Source organism: Coturnix japonica, chromosome Z (assembly GCF_054131305.1).
Source record: "Coturnix japonica strain WE chromosome Z, WE-NBRP24, whole genome shotgun sequence".
Taxonomy (NCBI): Eukaryota; Metazoa; Chordata; class Aves; order Galliformes; family Phasianidae; genus Coturnix; species Coturnix japonica.
The window spans coordinates 46,167,756-46,186,112 of record NC_140702.1 but is presented as its reverse complement, the minus strand read 5'-3'; the positions used below and the strand labels follow the sequence as shown (position 1 = coordinate 46,186,112).

At 38.5% G+C, this 18,357-nt stretch overlaps 1 protein-coding gene across 50 annotated transcripts in view; it reads right to left on the bottom strand.

Annotated features, from left to right (window-relative positions):
- The window catches only part of PTPRD (protein tyrosine phosphatase receptor type D), a 1,031,962-nt gene that overhangs the window by 244,046 nt on the left and 769,559 nt on the right, over positions 1-18,357 (bottom strand). For all 50 annotated transcript variants that reach the window (XM_085529953.1, XM_085529959.1, XM_085529949.1 and 47 more), the window contains one exon: positions 15,392-15,559. In XM_085529953.1, the coding sequence (XP_085386079.1) occupies positions 15,392-15,476 (85 nt within the window). In that variant the 5' untranslated portion in view covers positions 15,477-15,559. The remainder of the gene's footprint in view (positions 1-15,391; positions 15,560-18,357) is intronic.

Here is an 18,357-nt window from a genome sequence, read left to right as displayed (position 1 = left end):
GTAACAAGGAGCTCACTATAGCAATATGATATTTTTCAACAATCTATTTATGTTATTTTAAGAATGAAATGGAATAATGGTTATCTTGGAAAGGACTTTTAAAAATCAGCTGGTCTAACTCCCTGACCACTTCAGTTCTAAATAAAGTTAAAGAATATTTTAAAGGTCATTATCCTTCCCATGTCAACAAAACATAGGGTATCAACAACATCTCTAGGAAGCCTGTTCCATTGTTTGGATACCCACACAGCAGAGAAATGCTTTTGAATGTCCAGTATGAACCTTCAATGGTGCAGACTTCTGCCATTCGCATGTGTATTGTCACTGTTGACTATTACTCATAGTTTTGCGTAGGCATTACTTCATAGATGAGTGCTTTGTAAAAGTGTGTTGTACGCGGAATGATTAATGTTTTGCTTATACTGCCTTAGGCTCATTCTTGCATTTGGCAACCTTGCCTCTGGCAGGGGTGATGGAACTTGATGATCCTTGAGGTCCCTTCCAATGCAAGCTATTCTCTAAGTCTGTGATCCACCTTTCACTATGTAGGATTATAATACTGGACCTGAACATCAAATTTAGTGATTGAAAAATTCTTTCTAGTAACTGTGATTAGATATTCCTGTATCACCTAGTACTGATTAAACTACAAATCAACTCACACTAATCTGTTATGATTGCATCAAAACAGTGATCTTTTAAAAACTACATACAGTCATAGAATCATAAAATTACTCAGTTTGGAAAAAACCTCAAAGATCATCAAGTCCAACTGCAGCCTAACCATAGTACACTAACTCTAACAACACTGCTAAATCATATCTCTGAGCACCACATCCAAACGGCTCTTAAACACATCCAGGGATGGTGACTCAACCAGCTCCCTGGGAAGCCTATTCCAGTGCTTAACTACCCTTTCTGTAAAGAAGTGTTTCCTAACATCCAACCTAAATTTACCTGGGCACAACTTGAGGCCATTTCCCCTCGTCCTGTCACTTGTTATCACTTGGCCTCACTAATGCCGAGTAGCCTGTAGGGTTGCCTGGGGTTGCTATGACCAAAATGCAGGACCCGACACTTGGTCCTGTTGAAACTCATGCCGTTAACATTGGCTCATCGATCCAGTCTATCCAGGTCCCTCTGTAGTGCCCTTCTTCCCTCTGGCAGATCAACACTCCCTCCCAACTTGCTGTCATCTGCAAACTTACTGAAGGTGCACTCAATCCTCTCATCAAGACCAACAGTGAAGATGTTTAACAGAAGTGGTCCCAGCACTGAGCCCTGGGGGGCACCACTCGTGACTGGCCACCAACTGGATTCCACTCATTGACCACAACTCTTTGGGCCTGGCCATCCAGCCAGTTCTTCACCCAGCAGAATGTACGCCCATCCAGACCATGGGTAACATCATTAAGAGTGGTTGATTTCTTAAATTTATAAGACAGAGTCAGCAGTATTCTTCCAAAATGGAAAATTCATATAAGTAGAATGTAAGTTGGAAACTTATTGCTTAAACTCTAGAAAACAGTTCATTAATTTATGTGTTAATCTTCAAAATAACTTTTCTTTGTTGAGGGACTATGTTGGATATACTTAAGACTGATATTTTTCCTTGGGCTAGTTAAGAATATGAAATGAAAATTGAGAACTTCCTACACCTCCTACCTTAACTAAATGGGATCCTGTTGGATGAAAAGCTGGACATGAGCTAGCTGTGTGCTCTTGCATCTTGATAGGCCAAAGGTATCCGGGGCTCCACCAAAAAGAGGTGCAGCCATCAGGGAGAGTAAAGTGATTGTCTCCTTCTGCTCTGGCCTCTGAAGGTTTTATCTGGATTACTCCAGATAAGTTTCCAAGGCTGGGACCCCCAGCACAGGAAGGATGCAGGACTCTTGGATTGAGTCCAGAGGTGAGTCATTAATATGATCAAAGGTCTCGAGCATCTTTCCTGTGAAGAAAGGTTGAGGAAGATGGGCTTGTTCAGCCTGGAGAAGAGAAGGCTCAAGGGAGACCTCATTGTGGCCTTCCAATATTTGAAAAGAGCTTATTAGCGAAAGGAGAACTGATTTTTTATTCTGTTTGATTGCGTTAGGACAAGGGAAAATGTCTGTAAGCAAAAAGAGGAGAGGTTTAAGTTAGATGTTAGCAAGAATTTTTTTTTTTTACTCAGAGAGTGATGAGGCATTTGAACAGCTTGCCCAGAAATTTTATAGATGCAGTATCCCTGGAGGTGATCAAGATCAAAACCTGTGATTCTATGATTCTATGAAAATACGTCATCAAAATAACATGCACGGTAATTTTGCTATTCAAAGGGACCTTATTAGTCTGGAGAGATGGGCTCACAGAAACTTCATGAATTTCAAGAATGGAAATTGGGAAGCTCTGAACATGAACAACAGCAACCTTAAATTACCTAGCATGCTTCAAGCTGAACTGCCAGAATGCACCTCCCTGTCAAGGACATAGATTGATCTAAATAAATCTGCGACACTATAGGAAAAAATGATTTCCATTCAATATCTGATACACAAAACACTCCAAAAAGATTCAGTTATCAATTTTACACAAATCGTAGTTCTCATTCTAGTAGTTATCTACACATAACCTATGAATTCCCTAAATTGATCATGATCATGATTTGTCACTGGTACTCAGCTGAGAAAATCAGCACCTGCTCTGTGTAGCTCCGAAGTTACCATTAAAAAACTTACAGTCATGACATTTAAAGAAAAAGATTTTTGACTAGGGAAAATTCCACACACTTTTCATGTAAAACTAAAATCTATCTTTAACACACTCATTCTATACACAATAATATACTTACATGTCTCCAAAGTACTCCATTTTACTGAACTATTTTTATAAGCCTATAATCCATGATATATTACAGAATATATTACAGAATTATCAAGGTTGGAAAAGACCTAGAAGATCATCCAGTCCAACCATCACCAATACTTCCCAGCTAAATCATATCCATCAACACAACATCCAAACGTTTCTTGAACACTCCCATGGTCAGTGACTCCACCACCTCCCTGGGCAGTGCATTCCAGTGCCTGACTACCTTTTCCAAAAAGTAATATTTCCTAATGTCCAGCCTGAATCTCCCCTGGCGCAGCTTGGAACCATTCCCTCTAGTTCTATCACCGATTACACAAGAGAAGAGGCCAATCCCCAGCTCACTACAACCTCCCTTCAGGAAATTATAGAGAGCAATAAGGTCTCCCCTGAGCCTCCTCTTCTCCAGGAATAAAAACCAAAAACTAGCTGCTAAGTGGAATGCAAGTCATGAATACAAGAGAATGATATTTGGTTAGCAAAAAAGGGTTAGTGGAAATAACACTTAAAAAAAAAAAAAAAAAAAAAAAAAAAAGAAACAAACCCCTTTTTTATTTTTCCATCTAAAGACATTTGCAAAAAGAAAAACAACATTTCAAAAAAGCTTTCCTTAGCAACTATTTGAGATGTAGTAACTAATTACAAAATAATTTATTATAGCCCTCAAGGCTGAACCAAGATTCAGATACTGGAATCAGGCATTCCCTCTTGACATGACCACCTTCTGTACAATTGTAACAATAAAATTTGTGATTGTAGATCTGTATCAGTAAAAGAGCTATATCATACAGTAACAGCTATATAATCAGAGACTCACAGAATCACAGAATAACCAAGGTTGAAAAAGACCTACAAGATCATCTGGTCTAACCATCTACCAATCACCAATAGTTCTCACTAAACTATGTCCCTCAAAACAATGTCCAAACATTTCTTGAACATCTCCAAGCTTGGTGACTCCACCACCTCCCTGGGCAGCCCATTCCACTGCCTGACCAATCTTTTGGAGAAGTAGCATTTTCTAACATACAGCCTGAATCTCCCCTGGTGCATCTTGAAGCCATTATCACCAGTTTCATGAGGGAAGAGGCAAATCTGCAGCTCAATACGACCTCCCCTCAGGTAGTTATAGAGAGCATTAAGGTCTTCCAAGCCTCCTCTTCCCCAGGCTGAACAACTCCAGCTCCTTCAGCCACTCCTCATAAGGCCTGTTCTCCAGAGCCCTCACCAGATTTGATGCCCTTCTATGAGCACACTCCAGGGCTTCAGTGTCCTTCTTGCAGTGAGGGACCCAAAACTGGACACAGTACTCAAGGTACAGCCTCACCAGTGATGAGTACAGGGGCACAATTACTTCCCTGTTCCTGATGGCAACACTGTTTCTGATGCAAGCCAGGATGCCATTGGCCTTCTTGGCCACTTGGGCACATTGCTGGCTCACATTTAGCTGAGCATCAATCAAGACCCCCAGATCCATTTCATCTACACAGTTTTCCAGCCTCTCTGCCCCAAGCCTGTAGAGCTGCCTGGGGTTGTTGTGACCAAAGCGCAGGACCTGGCATTTGGTCTTGTTGAACCTCATCCCATTGGCTTCAGCCCAGCTCTCCAGCCTGTCCAGATCCGTCTTGTAGGGCCTCACTACTCCCAGGCAGATTGACATGTCCAGCCAACTTGGTGCCATCTGCAAACTTAATGAAGGTTCACTCAATGCCCTCATCCAGGTTTTCAATAAAGATGCTGAAGAGGACAGGCCCCACCACTGAGCCCTGGGGAACACCACTCATGATCAGTCACCAGTTGGATTTAGCTCCATTCACCACCACTCTCTGGGCTGGCCCTCCAGCCTGTTCCTTACTCAGTCAAGAGTGTACCTGTCCAAGCTAGGGGCTGCCAGCTTCTGCAGGAGAATACTGTGAGAGACAGTGTCAAAGGCTTTGTTGAAGTATAGATAGACTACATTAACAGCCTTTCCCCTGTTCAACAGACAGGTCACTAGATCACAGAAGGAGATCATGTTGATCAAGCAGGACCTGCCCTTTGTGAACCCATGTTGGCTAGGCTTGATCCCCTGGTTTTTCTGCACATGCTACATGATCTTCCACAAGATGATGTGCTCCATAACCTTCCCTGGCATGGCTAACCCTGGGTTAGGCTAACAGGCCTGTACTTCTCCGGGTCTTCTTTACAACTCTTCTTGTAAATGGGAGTCACACTGGCAAGCATCCAGTCTTCTTGCATCTCATCAGTCAACAAGAAGCACTGATAGATAATGAAATGTGGCTTGGCTATCATCTTCACCAGTTCCCTCAGCACTCTCATGTGAATCTCATCTAGCACCATGGACCTGTGGCAGTAGATCTCTGACTGTGGTAGAGCAGTAGTTCTCTGACTGTTTCCTTCTGAATTGTGGGGGCTTTAGTCTGCTCCTCAGCTGAGACTGCCAGGTAAGAGAGAGGAGTATCCTGAGGATAACTGATCTTATCTTTTTGTAAAGAAGGCATTCAGAACCTCAGCCTTTTCCTTATCCTCAGTGGTCACATTCCCAGCCTCATCCAGTAAAGAATTAAGATTCTCCTTAGTCCTTCTCTTACTGCTCATGTATTTGTGAAAGAGCTTCTCGTTCCTTCTTAACTAAGTGGCCAGACCGAGTTCAAGCTGAGCTTTTGCCTTTTTGATTTTCTCTCTACACATCTTAATTTCTCCTTACTCTTCCTGACTCACCCATCCCTTCATCCACAGGAGGTAGATTCTCTTTTTGTCCCGGAGCCTCAAGAATAGCTCTCTATTCATCAGTGCTGGTCTTTTTCCCTGCTGGCTCATTTTGCTGTTCAGGGGAACAGTCTGCTCCTACACCTTTAAGTCTTCTTTCTCGAAGAGTGACCAGCTGTCTTGGATCCCATTACTCTCAAAGAATGAATCCCAGGGGACTCCCCCTGCCAGTCTTCTAAACAATTTAAAGTCCACCCTCTGGAAGTCCAAGGTAGCCGTTTTACTGCTCCCCCTCCTGGCTCCACCAAGAATTTAGAACAAGAATATATTAATAAGATAACATAGCTGCAGTTTCTTGACAGAAAAAAATTGATGAAAGTCTTACTTCATGAATGACTGAATTTGGTACGATGTAAAGAGCTGATCACCAAATAATAAACATATATCAAAGCAGTAAGTGGTAAGAAGACATTCTTTTTCAATCAGCTTGTTTGCTAAGTATTCACTGACTACATCAATGTAGTTATGGAGGTTTGTAAAAGATGTAGTGTAAATACATTTTTTCCTACAATAATTAAATTAATTACTAATTAAAATAAACACCTTTTATATCAAATTATTCCTTAATTAGTGTACTGATTATTTTAATTAATTTCCTATGAAACATTTAATTCAAGAAGAAAATATAGACCATATTTAATTTTAATGGAATTCTTATCTATTTAATCTGAAAAGCTCTTCCTAATAAAGTAGACAGAATATCATCTTCATTGAAAAGTCTTTCTTAATTGCAATTGATGTCTATTTTCTCAACTTAACACAAACATTTTTAGATGCTACAACCTTTAAGTCATTTTCATCAGATCACTGATATTGAGAAAGGTCAGTGGACACATTACTCTTCCTTATACATCTGAAAACAAAGAATTATATTTTAAAAAATAAATAAATAAATAAAAAGTGAAAATAGAACGGTATGTGATAAAGATTTTCCACCAATGTTTCTTGGCTTATGAAATGCAAACATCAGAAGACATCCCATAAAACATTATCAGCCTCTTCACATGTGGCAGCTGTTCCATCATAGAATCATAGACATAGCATACCCTGAGTATGAAGGAGCCCACAAGGATCACTGGATTAAACTCCTGTCTCTACAGGATAATTAAAGCTTTACTTCTAACAAGCAGTATACAAATGTTTCTGATGTTTACCTGGATTATTTTCTGCACCTTAGCAAATTTGGCTGTGTCTCCTTGAGAGTTTAGATGAGACTATATTACAGTTCTCAAGATGAAGTTGCACTGAAGTTCACACTGTGCTGAATAATTTCCTGCTTTCATTCCTTCTCTCAGATGGATTTATTCACAGATTTAAATATATATATATATGTCTTCCATAATAAGTAAAGGTCAAGTGGATTATCCTTGTCAGTCTTATAATGAGTATACAATATTCCTTTTATTTTTTTAATGTGCACCCAATCTTAATCTGTGTAAATTCTGATATACATTAGCAAACTGCCTGTTCAGCAGTCCAATCCAATAGCTATATTGTAGTTGCCCAGTACTAGGTATTAGAAGGCTGGAAGCTCCTCAAGAAGGAAGTCATAAAGACATGGGAGTAAGCTATCCCCCATAAGATAAGCCAGCAAGGAAGAAAAGCACACAGATTAACAGGGAATATTTGCTGAACCTTTGGGAGAAAAAAGTCTAATTCCTGTGGAAGAAGGGACAGGAAGCTTAGGAAGTGTACAAAAAAGTGGTTATGATATACAAGGGAGAAAATTAGAAAGGGAACTCAGCCACTTTGGTAAAAGAGAACTGAAAGCTTCCTTATAAATATATTAACAGCAAGTAGAGAGCTAAGGAGAATCTCCAGCTTCTACTAGACGTGGCAGGGAACAGGATCACTGAGGATAAGGAAACGTCTGAGATTCTCCAGACCTTCTTTACATCTGTCCTTATAAGTCAGACCAATTATAGAAGTGCTCACCAGTACACTTTCCATCATTTATCATCAGTCCTGTCTATATGGAAAGATCCCTGATACTGCCTAGAGGCTAACTAATATGGTGTTCATCAACAAGAAGGGTCAGATGGAGATCTACAAGAAGGGTCAGATGGAGGATCTGAGGAACTACAGGTCTATCAGCTTGACCTTGGTGCCAGAGAAGGTAATGCAGCAGTTCTTGAGTGCCAGCATGCAGGACAATCAGGTGACTAGACCCAATCAACATAGGTTTGTGAAAAGCAGGTTTTGCTTCACTAAGCTGAACTCCTTCTGTGACAAGGTGACCCATATAGTGGATGAGGGAAAGGCTGGGGATGTTGCATACCTAGACTTTAATAAAGCTACTGACATTATTTTCCACAGCATTCTCACAGAGAATCTCGCTGCTCATGGGCATACAATTCTCAGGGTAAGAAAATTTCTGAGTGACAGGCTCAAAATGTTGTGGTATATAGTGCTAAATTCAATTTAAGGTTGTTCACACATGGTTTTTATCAGGGATCAGTACTGGAGCCATTCTTTTCAATAGTTTTATCAATGATCTGTACAAAGGGATTGAGTGGACACTCAAAAGCTCAAAGCTTGCAGATGGCAGCAAGTTTTGCAGGAACACTGATGTGCTTGAGGATAGAAACAGTCTGTAGAGAGATCTGAATAGGCTAAATAAATGCATTTTGTCCAGCTGTATGTCATTCGAACAGGCTAAGTGCCAGCACCTGCACTTAGGTCACAACAATCCCATGCAATACGGCAGGCTGAGAAAAGGTAGTTGGAAAGCTTCCTGGGAGAAAAGGACCTGAGGATATTGGTTGACAGCCATCTTAATATGAGCCAGCAGTGTGCCCAGGTGGCTAAGAAGGCCGGTGGCATCCTGTGTTGTATCAGGAATGTGGCCAGCAGAATGAGGTAAGTTGCCGTCCCTTGTATTCGGCACTGGTAAAGTTGCACCTCAAGTACTGTGTCCCATTTAGGGTCCTTAACTACATGAATGACACCAAGGTGCTAGAGCATGCCCAATGAAGAGAAATAAAGCTTGTGAAGAGTCTAGAGAACAAGCCTCAAACTGCAGATGAAGAAACGGGAAATATTTACCTTAAAGAAAATGAGTCTCCAGAGAAGATATATTGCCCTCTACAACTACCTCAGTGAAGCTTGTAGAGAGGCAGGAGTCTGTCTCTAATCCCAAGTAAAATCAACAGAACAAGAGGAAATGGCCTCAAGTTTTGCTAGGGGAGGTTTAAATTGGATATTAGGAAACATTTCTTCTGAACAGCTTATAAAAATGCACCTTCAGGCAGACAGTATTTACAGAATGCAGAACATTCCCATACATTACAGTAATACATATATAATACAGTAATTTTCGAGGAAGTTTCCTGAAAGACTAGGAACAAGAGCAGATGGTGATCTTCCTATATACTTTCAGATACTTAATAATTTGCTGAATCTCTTACTCAGAAATTCACTGTGGAAATGCATACTTATATCTCCATTTCAGCCACTGAGAGTAAAACCTGAAAACCACAATAAGGAGTGAAAACATCCTAAACCAACTAAGCAGTTTTTGTGTTGTGTTAATAATTACCAAATATCTAACATTTCTACATATCTCTGTGTTTGTTTGTTTGTTTTTTCTTATGAATTGTTCCTACATTCAGACTATTGTATGTGCTTTTCTAAACATTTTAAAAATACATTTAAAATATATGAAAATGTTCGTAAATAGTGTACCAGACTCAGACAGAATGGGCTTCCTAACCCAATCTGACAAAGAAATACTAATGATACTGATTTCTTAACTTGACTGTTGAAATAACTGATGCTAAAGGGAATATGACATAAACTTCAGTTACTCTATAAACAGCTCCTTTTTGAACTTGACATTAACTTTAAATAATGTGGTAATATCTATCCCTTCTCTGACATTAAAATACAGTTCCTTTCTTTTCATTGTATTTTTTAATTTTACAGTTCTTGCTATTGCTATAATTGAAAGCAGTGACTAAAATAATCTCACTGTCAGAGCTTAAATCTGAACCAGACAGAAATTTAGTCCTAGTTATAACAAGCACACATACAACATAGCAAACAGTTTCCATATTGGGCCTGTCTGCAAATAGTACTCATGAAGCTATACCAGAAAACAGCTGCTTGGTTGTTTATGGTGCTTCTGTGGTTTTTCGTTGTTGTTTTTTGTTGTTGTTTATTTTTGTTTGGTTGGTTGGTTTTGTTTATTGTTGTTGTTTGTTTGGTTGGTTTTTTTGGAGGGGGGGAGGAGGGTGCATCTTTTTTGTTGTTTGTTTGTTTTCTTTCTTTTTTTGTTAAGGTAAACTATGCATATCCAGTTGCAAATTTTATTTCAGGGTAATTGGTTTCAACAATATAATCATTTTAGAAGTTTCATTATTTGACACAGTAATCCTTAGAAGTAAAGATTTGGATGTGAACTGCCTGAATATGTTTTTTTTCACCTCACCGTTAAAAATGTCAAACAATGTTAAGAGGTGTAATGCTATCAGCTGTTAACAGGAACAGGTGTTCTGAAAAACAAAGCCAAACACAATGAAGGAATCAAACTGAATAGGGGAGGGGATGGGGGAAAGAAAATAAAGAAGAGGAAAAATAACAAAACATATTTGATTTCACCAATATCAACTACTTTCTTCTAATGCTGTTTAGAAAAGAATTTGTCTGAGTCCTTGCATTTGTTAAAAGTTATCACTAGCCTGTCAGCAAAGTAATAGCTGTTCCTGATTCCACAAAAAATCTTAAATGAGTTTTCCATCAGACAGCATGTTAGCTGATACATGCTTCTTGAGCTATGAACAAAGTGTTCAAACAACTGGGAATGGAATTAGTACACAAGACTTTTTTATTATCAGTATTTGTTTGTTAATATTTTTGTTAATATTTAGTTTGCCTTTTTATTGTCAGTCACAAACATTTCTACTGAATGAAGAAAGAACTGTGGCTATCTTCTAAAACGCCATCTCAAATGAAACAGCATTAGCAAAATGTCAGAACAGAAGCTATGCAACCAAAAACAAAGGGAAAATAAATAAATAAATAAATAAAATCTGTAACACAGCAGAAAATGTAGAACTCTTTCTTGGGGTGGAGTGAATGGTGAAAATTATCATATAATGTCCTGTGTTAAAATCACTAGGTAGGATGAATTACATCTATAGCAATGCATTTGATTCTACTAACACAAATAAATTTAAAGAAGAAAGATCAGGAACAAACACCTTACACGGAACACTTTTCTTTGAACTCAGTGACTTTGTATTTCATCATTACAGAGGTCATAAAGAGAATATCATATTCTATAGTTTGAACAGAAATCTGTTAAATAAACGGTCTCTAACACACAGCAACTCTCTGCAACTCTCTACAAGCTCCTCTTGTAAACTGGTAAGACAGACAGCTCACACAATTAAAGCAGTGCTATGTATAGACCAACAACACTGGGGCCCGGAGTTCGAATCCCCCCTGTGGCGCAAGTGGTAGAAGTGCCGCTCTGCTACACAGAGGCTCGAATCCCGGGGGCTGGACTCGATGATCTCTAAGGTCCCTTCCAACCCGCATGAAACTATGAAACTATGAAACTATGAAATGCATATCTGGCACACCACTAAATGAATATCATATAATGTATAATATTTTTACATACATTAATAAATATTCGTGCAACTTCAGATGTTATCAGTGTTATCAAATGGATAAATCAGCAGAAAACTTCTAGCTAGGTAATAAGCTCTTCCAGTTAATTTAGAAAACTTGAAAAAAGTGCTTCTTCTTATGAAAAATATTGAGATATTACTAATTTCACAGTAGATAAGTATTATCTTAACCCAGTTGCCTTTTGTATTGTTGAGAGCAAGACATCCAATGATAAATACTCCAAACTAGAAGGCTGTACATCTACAAAAAGAAGGCTAAACAAACATTAATAACTATATAAATATATATATTATCTAAGTATAATCTAAGACAACTCAAAAGAAATGTTATATTACTTGAGATATTACATTTTCTATAGTTGCATATAATTAACTAGAAAAAAAAGGAGTGAAATAATTTTGCTACCTTTGAGTACTGCTTACTTTCTTTAGTAAAGTCTAAATACTTTTTTCTAACAGTCAGATCGGATCTCCGGCACACACTTGAAGGGCACAATGCCCTCATCAAGTCCGCTAGAGAAGGACTTTCTGGCAATTTTATATTCCTCTGAAAGAAGGCCACATTTAAGTTCATCAGCTAGTGTCAACATCTTTCAGAGTTTAAGGTCTTTCACAAAGATGATGTAAACCAAACCATTCTCATCTCCTTGTTCATCTGTGAGAATAGCATTTAAACAGAAGTACTAAATAATACTGTTTGAAGCCTCTTCAAGACAAGTAGTCTTGCCATTGGATTTCACACATTAGTGATTTCACAGTGCGATGAGAAAAGCGTATTTTTATTATCCAGCTTTCCAGAAAAAAATATAATGTAGTAGAAATGTCAGGATATACATTCTATTCCTTATCAAGACACAGCCTTTACATGTAGATGGGAAAAAAAAAAAAAAAAAGACAATTTTTTTGTCCCTTTTGTCTCATTTGCTATACGTTCTCCTTACTAAAAGGGAATAAGCTAGTCTTGCCAACCGTGTATAAAGAATTTCAAAAGCAGCCCTGGACAACACTAGGGTCTGGAATCCTTACACAAAGAGCTATGGAAACAGGAGCACTATCTGCAAATTTGGAGGGTAGAACAACTCCAGCCGAGCAAGAAGGAGAACTTTCCCTCAAGTCCTCAAGATATCAAGAGAACAAATTAAACATATTTCTATGAGCATTACAACACAGCAGAAAGCTGTGCTCATATCCAGCCTGCAAAATAACTGTCTTGTGGAAACTCAGCATATCACCCAAATAAAGCATGAGAGAGTGAAACATTACTGTGAATCTCGGCAGTATAGACCAGTAAATGCATATATGCTACACTACTTAATGTATACCATATAACGACATTTGTATGCACATAAATAAACATCCATGCTAATTCAAAGCTTACTAAGTGCTTGGCAGTAAGAGTCTGTCTTTATTCTCATAATGTTATTGGAGGTATAAGGTGAATGTTATTCACTGCAAGAACTCTTTAGCTAGTATTAAATTCTTCAAGTTGGAATTTAAACCAATGAAAGTGAACAAAATCTTACACTAACTTTTGTTTACATTATTGAATTATCTCCTTTTAATCTAACCTCCCTGGATGTGAAACAAAATATAGAAAAGCATGTCTGACACTGAAAAACCAATTTTAACTGCAGAGTTCTTGTAAAAATTGTATAATTTTTTTATAAATTTATAGAAATTCTGGGCAACTTCCACACTCAAAAACATTTTTTATTATTTCTAAGAAAAAATAGAAGGAGATTTTCCTGTAAATTAAGAGAGAGTCAAATTAAATAAAAGCTTTATGTTTAAGTGACCATTTCATATTCACCTCAAGCCCACTCACTTTCTGCAGTCACTAATGTAACTTAAAAGCATCACTACCCAAGTGGCAATAGCTCTTTACAAGAGTAAAACAGGGAGGGACCATAGATATGCAGCATAGAAATTCAAATAAAGTCAAAAGTATTAATTCAACACATTACTCCAGAAACTGAACTTCAAGTCAGAAAAGTTTATCATCCCTCCTCAAGCAAATATGGAAGCAAGAAATTGAATTTGTTATCATGAAGAGACTTTTGCATTTTTCTCCAGTCAGGGTAGCATGCTAGCCCTGTGAAAAATAAAAAAAATAGTAAGAAACTTTCTCTAAAATCACAGAATCACAGAATGACCCGGTTGGAAGGGACCTCAAGGATCATGTAGTTCCAACCTCCCTGCCTAGCAGGGCCACCAAACATACACCTTTACTAGATCAGGTTGCCCAGAGCCCCGTCCAACCTGGTCTTGAAAAAATGTTAGTTTACCCATTATTAATTATTATTAACTATTATTGTCATTTTCACTTTTTCTTTGTGTCTACTTCAGACCTTTTCTACAAGCTCTTTTAACGAGAGTACCTCTCAGATAAAAATAAATAAATAAATAAATAAATAAACAACTGTCAAATCTACATGCTTTTCTCATAAGACCAGGACTAACAAAGAATGATATTCTAAGTTCTGACTGTCTTTTTGCAAATTAATACCTGACCAAAGACTGAACAAAAATAATTACATTCTAGTCTACTGGAGGTTGGCTATTCTATTACCTGAAGCAGAAAATGTAGACCAGACTGTAAAATCTGTATTTCCTAAGCAAATAACAGACTTTTAAAATAGATAGTTTACTACTACTGCAGAAACTTTCAGTATATGGGCCCACTTCCCAATTAATTATTTTCTGGATATGGTGTTAAAATGTCCTTGGCTTCAACTTAGACACAATTATCCCGGTTGATTATTATCTACCTGGAAAGATATCAAAGAATCTCAACTGTCAGTACTCTACAAATATGTACGTCTTCCTTCCTCCCTTCCTCCCTTCCTCCCTCCCTTCCTTCTTTCCTTCCTTCCTTCTTTCCTTCCTTCCTTCCTTCTTTCCTTCCTTCCTTCCTTCCTTCCTTCCTTCCTTCCTTCCTTGCTCTCTTTCTCATTTATTTTAACTTTCAAATTACTATAGTTTTAAGAATAGTCTTATTATGGATAGAACTGGAAAAAATTTGCATCAATTCTACTGGCATAATTTTAGTATACCTGCAGTGCAGGTGATAAGGGATAGGGAACTCTTCAGCATGCCTTTACTGAGAACTGACTTATCTAAGGTTACTTATGTTGATTTTCTGTGTGTGTGTTAATATTTAATTCAATTGCTCCTTTGTTTTATAAACACACATAGAAATATACTAATCTTCAAAAGTCAGAGTTGTAATGAAGTTATTGGCTGGTGTACAGAATCACAAATATCTACTAGAAAAATATCCCTGAATCAACTTCACAACAGCCAGATCATAGTAAACCTCACTTTTTGCATTTGTACATTATTTCTCAAGAAGCCACAGGACAGCTGGGAGAAACAACACATGTAGACAAGGTAGCCTTAATGACTTACCAATTAAAAAGAAGGCACTACCTTCCAATTAATAGTCAAACTAATTGACCAAAATCCAATATTTCCCTCCTTCCCCAAGTAAAAGTGAACACAGTTGCCTTTTCCAACTAAATTGTCACATATTTGGGCCAGCCACTAAGCTGTCAGTTCTGCATGATTTGTTTGAATATTGTACTCCACAACAGCTGTCAGAAATAATAAATTATAACAGCTGTTGTTGTAGTTACAAAGACCTGGAATTTTAATTGCAAAGAATATTAATTGTGGGGAGAGGGGGAGGAGTGGTTTTTTTTTTTGGTTTTTTTTTTGTTGTTGTTGTTTGTTTTTGTTTTTGTTTTTTTGTGTTTTTTTCTTTCTTTTTTTTCTTTTTTTCTTTTTAACCAAATCAAAGAAATAAATAGTTAAGGAATTATAGATATATCAAAGGATTTTAATGTATGTTTGTCAAGTAAAGCTTGTCTTTGTTTCTGTGAGGAAACATTATGGCAACAGTCTTCATGTCTGAGAGGGACCATTGGTTGCTTGAAAAAAAGGGGCTTTTAGAAGAAGAATAGTAAGGAAGTAGCATAAATAATCCTTTTCAAATACTGGCTGTGATCTTGAGAATATCTTACAGTGTTTAAAGAATTAATCAAAAGGAGGCTTGTCCAGAGATCCATAGTAAACACCAGATGAAAACAAAACTGATTGTTTATCTTGGCGAAGACCTAAGCACAAATGAACAATAAGCTTACTTTCAGCATCAGCACAGAGTAGCAAGCACAGGAGCACCACCACTGGCCTGACTACGTGCATCATCCAACAGCTTGGCACCAGCATGCTTCGGCAGCCTCGTTCTCACTGGCTTAGAAGCCACTGCGAGTCTGTCCAGTCTGAAATTTCAGATGAAATATTTTCAGAGCCTGTAGAACAGATAAAAGAAAGAGAGAAATATGATTAGAAAGTATAGTGAAAAAATCTCCAGTTTTTCTCAGTATCTGCAAACTGGGGCAAAGCAAATGTTTTAATAGACAAAAGAGTAAGAATGAAAGAAAAAGAGCCTGGTTCAGCCTAGTGGTGTATATGAAAAGACACAATGTACAGTATATGTTCATATGTCCATCATATTTTGCAGTGTGCATTTTCAAGTATTCAAGGATCTGACTCGCCCTGAATTGTCTTCTACTGCATAACACCTTATGAATTATATGAACTGCCATTTTAAATAAAGTATATAATACAGCACTGGAATACTCATGTTTCAAGAAGGGATTCAAAGTGGATTCAATAAACAGAATAAAAGTCCATTTGCAAACAGCATACTGAGAGAAAATGTTTCGAAATCTGGTAGGAATAACACAGTTAAATCTACTTCATGAGGTATCTGCAAAGACAGACACCAAATACTAGCATATTGCATAGATGAACAATTCCTGGGGGTCAAAATTCCTTTTGTGTTTTCCTTTATGTATGTGAATTATGATAAAACATTAATAAATAAATTAAAAATAAATAATAAAATACAGCATTTAATAAAAGGTTTGGATTCCAATTTGTTTCACCTAATTTACTGTAATCCATAAAATATTGTATATGATATGCTGAAAGACCTACAACTCAAATACCTGCATTTAGAAAGCAGTGCTCTGCTCAGTATCAGCTAATTGCATCTCAGCAATGATAGAAATTAAAGAACTTAAAAATACTAATGTTATCTCCAAATGCCCTGATTACATTGTCAAGCTCTTTTGAGATATAACTGGCATTTTTATGCCATCCAGAGGGGCCTGGACAGGATTAAGAAGAGGGCCCATGTCAACCTCTTGACGTTCAGCAAAGCCAAATGCAAGGTCCTGCACCTGGGTAAGGCCAATCCAAGCACAGACACAGGCTAGATGTAGAATGGCTTGAGAGCAACCCTGAGATGGATGCCAAGATGTCAGCTGATGAAAGATTCAACATGGGCTGGCAATGTGTGCTTTCAGCCCAGAGGGCCAACTGTATTCTGAGTTATATCAAGAGAAACTTGACCAGCAGGGAAAGGGAGATGATTCTGTCCCTCTATTCTGCTCTCATGAGAGCCCAGCTGGAGTCAGGGGCCCCCAACACAAGAAGGACCTAAGACTGTTGGAACAGGTCAGCAGGAGGGCCACAAAGATGACCAGAGGGCTAGAGCACTTCCCCTGTGAGGACAAGGTCAGAAAGCTGGAGCGCTTTAGCCTGGAGAAGAAACGGCGGCCAGGGCAACCTTATAGTGGCCTTCCAGTACTTGAAGGGGCCTACAGGAATCATAGAATCATGACGTTGGAAAGGACCTACAAGATCATCTGGTCCAACTATCCTCCCATCACCATTACTACCACAAGCCACAAAACCATATCCAGATGCCTCTTGAACACTACCAGGGACAGTGTCTCCACCACTCCCTTGGGCAGCCATTCCAGTGCCTGATAACTCTCTGAGAGAAAAAGATTTTCCTTACCTCCTCTGGTACAACTTGTGACCATTTCCTTGGGTACTTTTTGTTGCCTGGGAGAAGAGGGCCAAACCTCTCACCACAGCTTCCCTCCAGGAAGTTGAAGAGTGCAATGAAGTCTCCCCCAAGCCTCCTCTTTTCCAGACTGAACAATCCCAGCTCCCTCAGACTCTCCTCCTAAGACTTGTGCTCCAGACCCCTCACCTGTTTTGTTGCCATTCCTGGGACACATTCCAGGGCCTTGATGTCTTTCTTGTAGTGAGGGGTCCAAAATTGCACACAGTGCTCAAGGTAAAACTAGGAAGGGATTTTTTTTTAGAAGGGCGGGTAGCAATAGGATGAAGGGAAATGGTTTTCAATTGGAAGGGGGTAGATTTAGACTAGATATTGGGAAGAAGTTCTTTCCTTTCAGGGTAGCGAGAACAGGTTGCTCTGAGGGACTGTGTATGTCCACTCCCTGGAAGTATTTAAGGGCAGACTAAATGGGGCTTTGAGCAGCCTGGTCTACTGGGAGGTCTCCCTGCCATAGGCAGGAAGGTTGGAACTAGATAATCTTAAAGGTCTCTTCCGACCCAAACCATTTTATGATTCTACAATTGTCACTGAAATACAGTGAAATTTAATTGCACTTTTCCAAGGGCCTACAACACATAAACTTTGACAAGTGTGAAGTTTAGGTTAAGCACAGTAAGGAGAGCAGATACTATCTTTTTCATTACCACACATGAGTAGTTTCCAAGCACCGAAGATAAAAACTAAAAGGGAGGAGAAAAATTATACTAATTACCATTCCACTAGATAGACCTCACAGATTTGTGGGTGGTATAAAGAGCCCATTTTTAAGTATAGCACAATGTTCAAAGAATCTGCTCAAGGAGGAAGAAAAGAGATGAGCAGTTGTTAGAAAACTAGTGCTGCAATGAATCTCTTTTGTTAAATTCTCTCTTGAACCAGCTTTTGCTATCAAAAAATGCAAATCCAAGAAATCTTCTCAGGGAAAATGCTGAAGGCACCAGCTCCCCCCTTTCATTGCTACCATTCTCATGCCAGCATTTCAAATGACAGCAAAGTCCATGAGACATCAGTCCTGTCGGACTCAATTTGTGTCTGTGCAAGCGTATCAGAGCCAACTGCTACATAATGATTCCAATGCTATGACAAAGATGGAGATGTATGAAATACACTTCCAAGGAAGAGATAATTTTGATTTTGCTTCTGCTAGTATGGAAGAGTTGCAAGGGAGAC